The sequence below is a fragment of the Phalaenopsis equestris genome, unplaced genomic scaffold (genome assembly GCF_001263595.1).
Source record: "Phalaenopsis equestris unplaced genomic scaffold, ASM126359v1 Scaffold000078, whole genome shotgun sequence".
NCBI classification, from domain to species: domain Eukaryota; kingdom Viridiplantae; phylum Streptophyta; class Magnoliopsida; order Asparagales; family Orchidaceae; genus Phalaenopsis; species Phalaenopsis equestris.
In genome coordinates this window covers 790,348-802,464 of record NW_018164520.1, presented here as the reverse complement: position 1 = coordinate 802,464, position 12,117 = coordinate 790,348, and the positions used below count along the sequence as shown (strand labels likewise).

The 12,117-nt window shown below is 32.4% G+C and overlaps 1 protein-coding gene across 1 annotated transcript in view; it reads left to right on the top strand.

The window, feature by feature from the left end:
• Window positions 1-2,898: 2,898 nt before the first annotated feature.
• The window catches only part of LOC110019788 (26S proteasome non-ATPase regulatory subunit 8 homolog A-like), a 22,270-nt gene continuing 13,051 nt past the window's right edge, over window positions 2,899-12,117 (top strand). Inside the window, exons 1-3 of the mRNA XM_020717614.1 lie at window positions 2,899-3,104; window positions 4,853-4,931; window positions 9,750-9,852. Of these exons, the coding sequence (XP_020573273.1) occupies window positions 3,000-3,104; window positions 4,853-4,931; window positions 9,750-9,852 (287 nt within the window). The 5' untranslated portion in view covers window positions 2,899-2,999. The remainder of the gene's footprint in view (window positions 3,105-4,852; window positions 4,932-9,749; window positions 9,853-12,117) is intronic.

The window sequence follows — 12,117 nt, the reverse complement described above, 5'->3', positions numbered from 1 at the left end:
TATATATATATATAGTTTATTAAATAACATAATACATTTATCGTTCTTTTTGGCCAAGAACCTTGCTCCCGCACGCAATTGCCTTCCCTCTTTTCTTCTATCAAGGCAGTCCTTTCTTAACCCACGACTCGACTGTATTCTTGCTCTCCACTTCATACTGACGCTTGCGCCTTTCTTCATGCTATCATCTGCACCGCAAGATTAGGGCTTGGTTGCCTTCCTCCTATCTCGTCTTGCCTTCTTGAAGCTTGACGACGTCACAAGTTCGTCTTAACATCTCCTCCCTCTGCATCCTCTTCTCTTTAGCACTCCCTCTGCTTAACTCCTATGTAAGCCGATTTCACCTTTGCCTCCCTCAAGTGCTTCTCTTTATCGAGTGAAACTAACTTTCAGTTTTCGATCTCATTTGTCATTTCCTAAACCCCCACCCCGTCTGACCCCCTGTTTCGGCCATTCATGAACATGTTAAGTAACCACTATAAAGATAAATGCTCGATACAGGGTGACTCAACTATACTTTAGATAACAATACCAAAACAAGAGAGTATGTTAGGAAAATTCCTCTACATATAAGAAAAATGCCAAACTCATCAGACTTCTTCATCAATAGTAGTAGGCTCTTCAGGTTCCCTATGAGTAAGGGAATATACTTGAGGTCGAACTAATTGCCTTGGTTGACCTTGTGTAACATTTGAAATTGTAGACTACATTGTTTTGTTGTCTGCGGACTCTTTGAAGGAGTTCCTAAACCCTAAACCCTAATTTATGATCTTCAACGCTCTTGACAAAAAGATGGACAAATTCTTGTTATATGACCAGGCTGAGAAGACTAATAAGTGTCGAAGTTCATCAAACTTTCTAGCTTATGTTGTTCATATTTGGCACAAATAACTATTGTACCCTTCATCGTACCTTTGTTAACTCTACGTAAATTGTTCTTAGACTTTTTTCCATTAGATAATTCCGAGTGATCTACATGTTCACCTTCATCATTATTCTTCCTCTTGTGCATTTTCTTACGCTTCTCAGTAAGCTGATAGTCGATCTCCATTCTTTTAGCTCATTCCACTAGTAGCGAATATTCATCGACCCCTAATAGTACCGACGACTGTCTAATGGAATTCATTAATCTTAAAAAACTCAAAAAAGAAACTGTAGCACTTTTCGTATGCAATATCGATCAATTGTAACACATATCTCGACTGTGTGGTGAAATCTATTTTGTACTGCATGACTATCTTCTCTCCTTGCCTCAACTTGATGAACATTTCATGCATCTGTCGTTGAATAAATAGGGGTACAAACCACTCTAAAAAGTTCCAAGAATTCCTCCTAACATAACATCATATTGCATATGTACCCTAACTGTCTTGACGCCGCCCACCCTCTCCTTTCAACTTCTCTATACAACACAACTGTCATCAACAATATTGTTCTTTCAATCGGACAAATCATCTTATATAGTCTTCTATGTATTTATTAGCCAGTTATCTGCTTCAATTAGGTATTCAGTTCCCTTGAACAAAGTTGGAAGCAGATATTGAAATATATTCTTGTACTTATTTACAACAATCATACTACTCCCGGTAGGCTGCGATATGGACTCCTCAGTCAGTTGAGACATCGCCTCCATCATTTGGGTCAGGACATTTGCGTCACATTTATAGTACGCTGCACTTCTTCGTTTGTTATCATATTCTCTTCTTCTATAACCTCGGTTATATCACTATGCCTGATTGTATATAATTATTAATTTGAGTTGACTTTAACTTTTTTTTTATTAAAATTTTTTATAATTATCATATTTACTCTTTATCAAGATTCAATTAACTAATCATAAATGATCTATGATATCACTTTTGTCATGACCCCGCTTAAGACCGGGAATTAACTAAAGCAGGAACAGACAATCAGACGATGAGAACTAAATCTTTTATATTGGTCAACAAATTAATAGATTAAAGACCCACTAATCAAAATAAATTAAATCAATAAATTTGAAATTATCTTGTCATTGGCTGCCCGCGCCTTGTATACATGTTTTCTCTTATATTACTCAGTTTTTAAATCACTTAATTAAATCTTAAAAAATCATTTAAAAACAATAGTAGGCTAAACAATTATAGTGAATACTGGTTCTTATAAATCACAGTAATATAAGAGAAAATGAAATAATATGCACGTCAATTAGGCTTTTAATAAATCAATAACAAATTTTGATGTTATTTAAAGAAGTTTACTATATCAATATCATTATATATCTGTATAACTATCAGAAAATCATCATTTATAAATTATGTCAATTAAGACATATTAATATCAATATTTTTTTCTATATATGAGCACGTGTACCATTAATGTGCGACTTCATTATAGTCTGTCATACACGTACATCATCAATATTTAATTCTCGACTTAAGTTTGAGCTTAAGCTTGATTAATTTTATCGAGTCCGAGCCTAAGTTTATGAGTCTGAACCGACACATAAGCCAGCTTGTTATTGTAAAAGAGAGACCATAATATTAACTAAAAACAGTGTTATAAGAAATAATAAATAAAATGTGCAATTATGAGAGAAATAATTATAAATTACTTAGAATAAAAAATAAAAATTTAGTTTTTAAGCATTTTTAATACTTTAAAAATAAAATTGTAAATTTAATATATTTTGAGTATATTTTATATTAACATGTTTTAAACAAGCTGACTCAAGAGTTAAAAAGTAGAGTGAGTGCTTGCCTGAGCTAGGCTTAAGTTCAGTTCATGAGCCAGTTGAACTCATGCTGGCTCACGGGTCTGCTCGACTCAATCATGTCTAAACCCGACCCGACCCGGCCCGGCCCGTTTACTGCTTAGTGCGATCGTCTCGTTCGGATCTCTAAAAAAAAGCCGGGACGTCACTTGGTTCGCAAGGTTTAGGGCGTTCAGGGAAAGTGAGCGGATCTGGGAAGAGGGAAAACCTCTGCGCAAAGCTGAAGAAAGGTTTATAGCTCGGCTAGATGGATCCACAGTTGGTGGAAGTTACGCAGATCTTTGGACGATTCAAAGCGGCGATGCTGAGGAACGATTTCGGAACCTGCGCCAATCTTCTCTCCCAGCTGAAGGTATTTTCTCTCTTCTGGAAAACTTCAGCTCTACGCCGGTTTAATTTTTTCTGCGGTTTAAGGGTTATTGAACCAATGGATAATTAGACCCGTCTATTTTGGAAGGCTTAATATTCTAGTGACAGAGCATCCGTAGGCTTTGGATGGATTTGTTTGAAGGAAGTGCTATGTGAATTGCTAGCTAAGTTCATGTAGTTCTGAGTTTGCTGCTGTTGAGTTACTCACGAGTGCAGTGACTGATGGTTTATTTCTTTTACGGCCAGTTTAGATATCGTTCTGCCAACATGAATAGCTGACAGTATAGCTTGATCGATTTGTGCTTTCAATTATATATTCTAAGCGTTTTGAAAATTTAACCATTGGTTCCTACTGATTTCATGGTAAGGATATTCATCTATAAAGGCTTTGTTCATACCTATTTAGCTATTTATTATGTTATACTTATAATACAATCTTCAAATTATCTGTTGTAGAATTTAGTTGTTTATTTCCCAGTTAAATGTAAATTGGCTCAAAAAATATATAAATAAATAAGTAACACATTGATCTAATGTTCCTTATATGCTTCAAAAGTTATTATTATAAAAATGTGATTTTGCATATTAAAAATTTATCTTCTTGTCTTTATATCCTCATCATGTGTTCAACATTCCCACACCATGCAGTTATAGTTTTAGTCAAGTTGTTGGCTATTGTTACTGCTCACATACTTGTTCTTATGCAATCATTCAAATGGTCTTCCCTAGTTCTCAATAACTTCTCCTTGTTGCCTTTATATTTTCTATATTCAGCTAACTTCTATGAAGTACTCCCCTAACTTATGCAATCAACTTGCTTTATTACTCCTCTACAAACTTTTCAGTGGGATAGTATAATTTCTACATATTAATAAGCTTGTGTTTTTCTCGTGGGCGATTGTATATTCTAACACATCATTTTGGACATGCCATGTGGCATATTATTTTTCTAAAAGATTCTAGTTTTTTTTGGACACATTTGGGCTTAGTGTGGACATGTTTTGGAAACAAATCAAATACAATACACGCCATTATAACTCGGTTATATGCCAAAGAAATAAAATTTTGATTCTTACCCACATTCTTATTTATTACCATCTTTTAATATTGTTGTAGCATGATGTTTTTCTATTTATGATTTTTGCATATATATTATTAAAAGTATTTTTTTTTTCTTTTGAGTTTAATTATATTGCATATTGTTCTTAAACATGCTCTTACACGCCCACATTTTCATGTGTTATGGGCACTTGTTGTCCCATATTTTTAAAGATTTCCGATGTCATCATGTTTGTCTTATGTTGCATTCTTATTCTATGTGAGCAAGCGTGCTTGACAATCGCTATCAGGTATCAAGAAGCACCTCAAAGCATTTTTTGGTTATGCCTGTGATGCAACTTTATTTTTTGTTCTCTTGTGTAGTGGACCTTTGTTTTTTGGTGCTTGAACATATTTGCATTCAAGTAACCCACACGGTTATCATAATATTGAGTGATCATCTTAATTTCTAGTCTCTATTTTGTCTTTAAATGTTCCGTTCTAAAAATTCATGGGTCATATTTTCTAGAGCTGGTTTTTGACAAACCTCAATGTTGTTCAAGTAATTTACTTCATTGAAAATATTTTTATTTTCTATCTGGAGAAGCAAGTATACACATGCTCTATCTATCTATCTATTTTTCTATTTATCTATCTACGTACTAACGGTGACTATTCTTTGTAATTTTTTAGGTTCTTCTGACAAAATTTCCAAGCCTACCACCATCATTTCAGCAATCAGCTAATGCTGTTGAGGAGCTGCAGATAGCAAGTAGAATACATAACTGATAATGACTGTTTAATTTTTTTGAGTTACTAAATGGTTTGTTTTTGTGATATATGTCACAATTAGTTTGTAATATTGTTTGAAAAATAGTGTTATTATTCTGTATATATATTTTTGAGTAGCTGACATATTAAACCACTTTAATCATCTGATTGAGAATCCAAGTTCCTTGTGATTTGTTCAATTGAAATTCTTTGGATGGATGATGTGCTTTCTTTAATAACGTGAGCATTTACTGCCCCTCAACTAACTATTTTTGTGTGGAAAATAGATAGTTCTTATGCATGTAAGAATTATTTAATCTTGGATAATAATTGATAGTGATGAACATATTATTCATGAGTGACCCGGTATGTATTTCTTAAATTTCAACTGTATCTAAATTTTTTCTTCCTTGGCATGAATTAGGCTTATAATCGGAGTAATTTCATTAACATTTTCTTGAATGGAATGCTTAGCTTTGTTGATATAGCTGTATTGATATTGTACCTTTCTTATGTTACATTAATTTTTCTTTAAACTATCAATTTTTTTGAGTTACTAAATGGTTTGTTTTTGTGATATATGTCACAATTAGTTTGTAATATTGTTTGAAAAATGGTTTTATTATTCTGTATATATATTTTTGAGTAGCTGACATATTAAACCACTTTAATCATCTGATTGAAAATCCGAGTTCCTTGTGATTTGTTCAGTTGAAATTCTTTGGATGGATGATGTGCTTTCTTTAATAACGTGAGCATTTACTGCCCCTCAACTAACTATTTTTGTGTGGAAAATAGATAGTTCTTATGCATGTTAGAATTAGTTAATCTTGGATAATAATTGATAGTGATGAGCATATTATTCATGAGTGACCCGGTATGCCTTTCTTAAATTTCAACTGTATCTGAATTTTTTCTTCTTTGGCATGAATTGGGCTTATAATCAGAGTAATTTCATTAACATTTTCTTGAATGGAATGCTTAGCTTTGTTGATATAGCTGTATTGATATTGTACCTTTCTTATGTTACATTAATTTTTCTTTAAACTATCATGTAGAGATATGGGATGCTCTATAATTCCACATGCTCATAAGATGATATATAAGATCCGTGTGCAAAATGTGGAATATCTAAACCATATTTCTTATGTACTAAAAATTTTTCAGAAAATTAAGAAATAAGGGAAACTAGTTGAAGCCATAACGGTTGCAAGGATTCTGAATGATTGGAAATCATTTTGGTACTATTATTTGAGGATAATGTAGACATTTTGAAATGTTGTCAGAACATGGGAATCACAATTTCGAGTCATAAAATAAGCAGGAGACAAGTCAAACTGGATGAAGCCATAAAGATTGAAGGAATTTAAATGATTGAAAAACATTTTCGTGCTAGTATTTGAGGATAATGTAGATGTTTTAGAATTCAGCAATAGTATGGGAATCAACTTTTAGGAGTTATAGAATGAGGTTATAAAAGAGGGCAATGAAACATAGGCTTAAAGAAGTTTAATTGTCGTGAAAGAATTAATTTAGTTTTATGCCAAGATGATTCATTATAAGGGTGAATTTATGTCAAGTAAATTAATGAAAAAAAACTACAAGAAACTATTTTCATGTAGTGTTTGTTATCTTTGAGAAGACAAATGAAAGAAAACTATGATAAGATTACTAAAGATATTTATGACAGGCCACTGACTAGTTTTAAAAGTATTTGTGGAGTGATTAAAAACTTGCAATCTATTAGGATTATATTAAGGATCAACATTAAATTTTCATTTTTTTATATTAGTTATATAAATGCTTACAAAAGATATTCAAAATGAGGTACCTTAGTGAATGATGTTAGTAATCAATATTATTGTCTTAACAGGTATGTTTTCTATTGAGTTAATTGGAAGGTTGGAACTTTAGAGGGAAAATTCAGAAGAGTGGGGCATAGAACTACTTGAGCAAAGATTTGGTCAATGATATGCAATTTAGTAGGTTTAAAATTGAGAATTACAAGTTCATATTATTTTAAGATCAAGTGATAGCTAGATGTGATAGATTTGAAAATAACCCGAGAAATGATAATATTTGAGGGATGAACGAATAACTTCTATTGATGATAATGAAAAGTAGACTTGTGTGGTTTAGACGTCTACAATAAATGGTAGAGAAGGCATCAGTAAAAATATTAAATAAAATTAATATTAATGTATTAGGAACTGAAAGGAGTATATTAAAGATGGCATGGATAGAAATTGTAGAGATCTAACACTTCATTCAACATTGCATTGAATGAATGGAGAATAAAGATTCATAAAGTTAATATGAAGTAGTTTAGAGAAGGCTAATAATGATGATGGTGATGGTGTGATGGCTCTAATATATAGAAGAATCATGTTATATATGAGAATATAAGTTCCTAGAGGTAGGGTTGATAGTTAAAATTGAGAAGTGCCTATCGAGTACAATAAAGCAGGAGATAATATCATGGAGAGTAAAAGGTAATCTTAATTTTGTGAGTTATGATTTTATTAATTGTGTTATATGCATCTTATTGTTGGAGAATAATGAAGTTACCGATTGCCTATTGAGTTTGAATGAAACTGGAATATGATGTCATACAAAATTAGGATGACTTAATTGAGAAATGATTATATTAGAGTGATTTCGAGTGTAGTTTCTATTGATCATATGATAGAGTACAACAGACTAAGATAATGTGGGCATGTGTGATAGAAGTGTACAATAAGATTGGTATTAAAATTACTATGGAAGATGTACGGATAAAAATAATTGACCGATTATAACATGAGTAGAAGTTGTGTAAAAATATTTTCTTAAACTAACACCTCAAGCAAAACATACAAGTATTAATGAAGAGTGGGGATTCATGAAGCTAAACCAGATAGTTTGGACATGAGTTTTAACATGGTTAAAATACTAATATTTGTCATGTTTGCAGAATTTTGGTGGTCCTTTTATCAAATTCGTATTTGATAAATTGTGCTCGTATCACTCCTGCATAAACCTTCTACATTCATTTAGGAGTTGCTTATTTGGATGTTTGCAAAATGCATATATTTTAGAAATACTAAATAATTAGAATGCATGTATTTTTGAAAACTTGGACTACTTTGGTTAGATGTAAATCAATTGCATTTAAATACCATTTGTATTAGTTAAGACACAATGCAAATTACTTTTTTCTCTTCTTGTATCTCTTATCTATAAACTCGAGGTGCTGATGAGCTAGGCAATGGGCAACTGGGACAAGGGTGGGCTCAGGCGAGGTTGAGATGGATGATTTAGTGCGGGATTTCCAAATGAGGGGAACAAAGAAGGGGTTGGGGATATTTCAAATGCTTCAAAATTTTAATTTGAATTTTTTTTCCTTCAAACCAAAAAACTAAAAAAGTTGAAATGCAGGGAAATAAAGTGCAATGTACTAATGATACTTCCGACCAAGTATTCCTCAGTCATTTCAATTTCCTAGGCTTCATCAAAACTATTCAATAATAACTATTATTTGATACTATGCCCCATTATTTATTTTAAGGTTTCAATTGCTTTGTTGAATTATACTACTATTCAATGTTCCATTCATTGCCTTTGCCATGTGCATGAATATTACCTATATTTGAAGGAAGTCTAAAAGTTTATGTTGTAACTTCTTCAATCGGTTATCTGTTCAATTCATTTTTTTTGCAAGTTGGAATTGCAGTGATATGACAAGAAAGCTACTGCCTCTTAATACATTAAAAATTCCATGTTCCTAGAACCTCTGTAAATTCAGCTGCTTAATCTTACGGTTATTAGTCTGCTTGAGTTCGAAATCATGTTTAAAAAAAGAGTTAAGTCTATTATTTGGTTGAATGTAGCGAGTCTTCAGCTTTCATTTCAAATTACACAAACCTTCTCTAAACTCCTTATAAATAATGATTTCCTTTTTTACACTCTAAATGAGTGAAATTTAAATTGTCTTCTAAAGCTTGTTTTTGATTTGGGTAATCAAGTGATTCTGTTTTGCTTTTATTTTTGATATCCTTGATTTATTTTTCGTTTGAAATTGTAATGTGATGATTTTTTTACAATTTCTTATTAATGTATGGGAATGTAAGCAGACATTAGAGCAATGCATATTGCGACATTCCAACGCAAGCCATACAACAACTATATTATGCTAAACAATTAAGAATTCATGTGAATGGAGAGGCTTGCCATGAAACATAAATTTGTCCCTTAAATAGTAATGACTTCACCACATAGTGACTTGTTTACTCCTAAGCAGGTTATATTGATCAGAAAGGATGTTTCTCGTGTCTGCAAACAAAAGATCCAGAAGGTCAAGTTAAAATTCATAGTCTGATTTGATATGCTTGCAGCGTAGTAATTTTTAAGATCAAATTCAGATAACTGTCAATGATACCTCCCTCTAATCCACAAGCAAAGTTCCTTCTTATTGAGTTTCTACATTATAGTTATTAAGGTTTCTTCGCCGATGAGTTGATTTTTTGAGATAGCCCTGAAAATCTTATACATGAAGAAATATGAGGATGATGTTTTACAACCTATTGAGGAAATCTTTCTTGTAACCTAGTTAGTCTAGGGCTTTGATATCCACCTCTACACCCTCATATTGATTTTATCTCAATAGGCTAGGTGTTTTAATTTCTGCTAACTGCTCTTGATTTTTTATATACACCATAATTCTATAAAAGAACCCACAGTTTTATGTCCTGTTGTGTGCGGGGTTCCATATCTGCATAACAAAGTGCTATTTACTAATTTTTAATCAATGACTAATGTTTTTTTTTTAAATTTATTTTAGGGGATATATATGAACATGCTGTTGTTTTGAGTGTAAAGACTGAGGACCAAGATGCTTTTGAGAGGGATTTCTTTCAACTGAAGCCTTTTTATACTGACACATGGTGAGATTCTTGTTTCTGAAATTGGCTAAAAGATATTGTGGGGGTTGTTCTTTGATATTTTTGAAAGCCATCATGAGAATTGCAGAAGCAAATCTCTCAATTAAATTCATCAAAACGTTTTATGATCATGCTTAGTCTATATGCATTTCTTGCATTCTTGTATTTTGGTTTTCATTTCTTATAGTATTTCAGTCCTCGAAAGAAGTTTGATGATCTTCATATTTAGCTGGTTCTTATTTACAGTATTTTTTCATTCATTTTTTAAACCTTAATTGTCTGTCTACATGCTATTGAATTTGTTAAGTAAAAGCTTTTTACCATCAAATGTGGTTTGATTAGAAGTAGGATTTAATTCAAATGGGATTTAGTAATGTATGTAAATTTCAAGATTTGTGAGAGAGAGAATTAATTCTTGAATCACTTAAATTTCATGAATGATGAGTTTTGGCAAACCTAGCATACTTATTTAGTTAAATAATTTTGACAAGTGCTAAACATAGATTTTCATTTCTTATTGTAATAATTAATTTATATTTATCTGATTGTATGATAAATGCATATTCTACTATGTGGTGTTAATACATTTTTACATGCATTGTAGAATTTGCAATAAAAGACAATTATTCTTAATATTTTTTTTAATTCATTTATTATTTTTAATTTTACGATATAAAAATAATAATAAGATGTTCAACGTGTATTTGTGTCTTATATTTTTAATAATAAAAAAATCTCTCACGCTTAATTCTGCATATTGAGCTAGCTCATGAGTCGGCTTGTTTATTTTAAAAAAGTGAAGATGACGTTAATTCAAAACTTATGGAGTCGCGTCCGAGCTGGCTCATAAGTCGGCTTGGCTTAGTTACACCTCTATCGAAGTCTTTTGCACCTCAATTTTCAATGAGGGTCACCATTTTCTTGCTTGTTTTAATTATAATTTAAAGAAAGTATAGATTTGTTAATGGTGGAGGGTTTGTTGAGAAATTAGGGCGAAGAAAAATAAAAATTGACACAAATCTAGAAGAACACGTAGAGATTTAACGAAGTTCGGCAAAGATGCCTACGTCATCGGGAGCAGAGCGGCGAATTTCACGATTTCATAGGAGTCCAGTTTATACCCATAGGGTTACATATCATATATATAGATAAAACCCACAGATAAAATTACTGTCACGTCCTCGCTCCCCCCAACCCACTAAATTACAAGCGACATCTCTTCAATTCCAAGTGATACTGCTTTTCATTCCAGGAGACATCTCTTCAATTCCAAGAGACACTCTTCATTCCAGGAGACATCTCTTTAATTCCAAGAGATTCCAAATTCTGTAATATTTGTCATACCTAAAAAATCTCCACCTTGGCGAATATAAGTCCCTTAGAAGAAATACATCATGAAGTTTCTTCAAAGTGGGTTGGACAACCATGCCGTCTAACAATTGCAAATATTCAACAAGTTCAAGCAATGCAAGAACTTGTTGATAGTATCTGACTTGATCAACGTATTTGTTGCATTTTTATCATATGATTCAACAAAGTGAACTCCACCTATAATTGTACTCCCCAACAGTTCATAGATATTACCTGCAGTAATCTTTCTTTTCATCACAGTCAATGCACCTTTAACAATTTTGATGGTTTTCTTTATCCTCATCTGCCTTAGAAATAAAATCATTTATGTGTAAAGTGCCCAAGAAATTAAATTCTTTTTCAAATATGGAATATGACTTACATCACATAATGTTATGAGAGTGTCATCATACATCTTAATTCTGACTTTGTCAATGCCAACAATATTGTAACATTTATCATCACCCAAATAGACTGAACTAACATGTATGAAGTAAACTATTCTCTGTTATGTGTTATGTGATAAGAGCATCCTGAATCAAGAATTCATGTATCCTTCAACTGAGTTGTTGTAACTGAAAGTGCATCACCATCACTGTAATTTGTAATGTCACTCTGCACCATATTCATGGACTTGGAAGATACATCATGTTTCTCATAAAACTGATTCTTGAGCTTTGGACATTCTCTCTTCATATGTCTCGGCTCCTTGCACTTGTAGCAATGAATCGTTTTTCTGCCTTTAGGCTTTGACCTGAAATTTCACATTCCAGAACTCTCCTCCATCCTTCCACGATTCTGATTACCCTTAGCATATAAACAACTACCATGAGAGTTTTCTCCTGCATTCTGCTTCGGCTGGTTGTGAGTAGGGGTGCAAACGAGTCGAACACGAGCACGAGCGAGCCGCTCCTACTT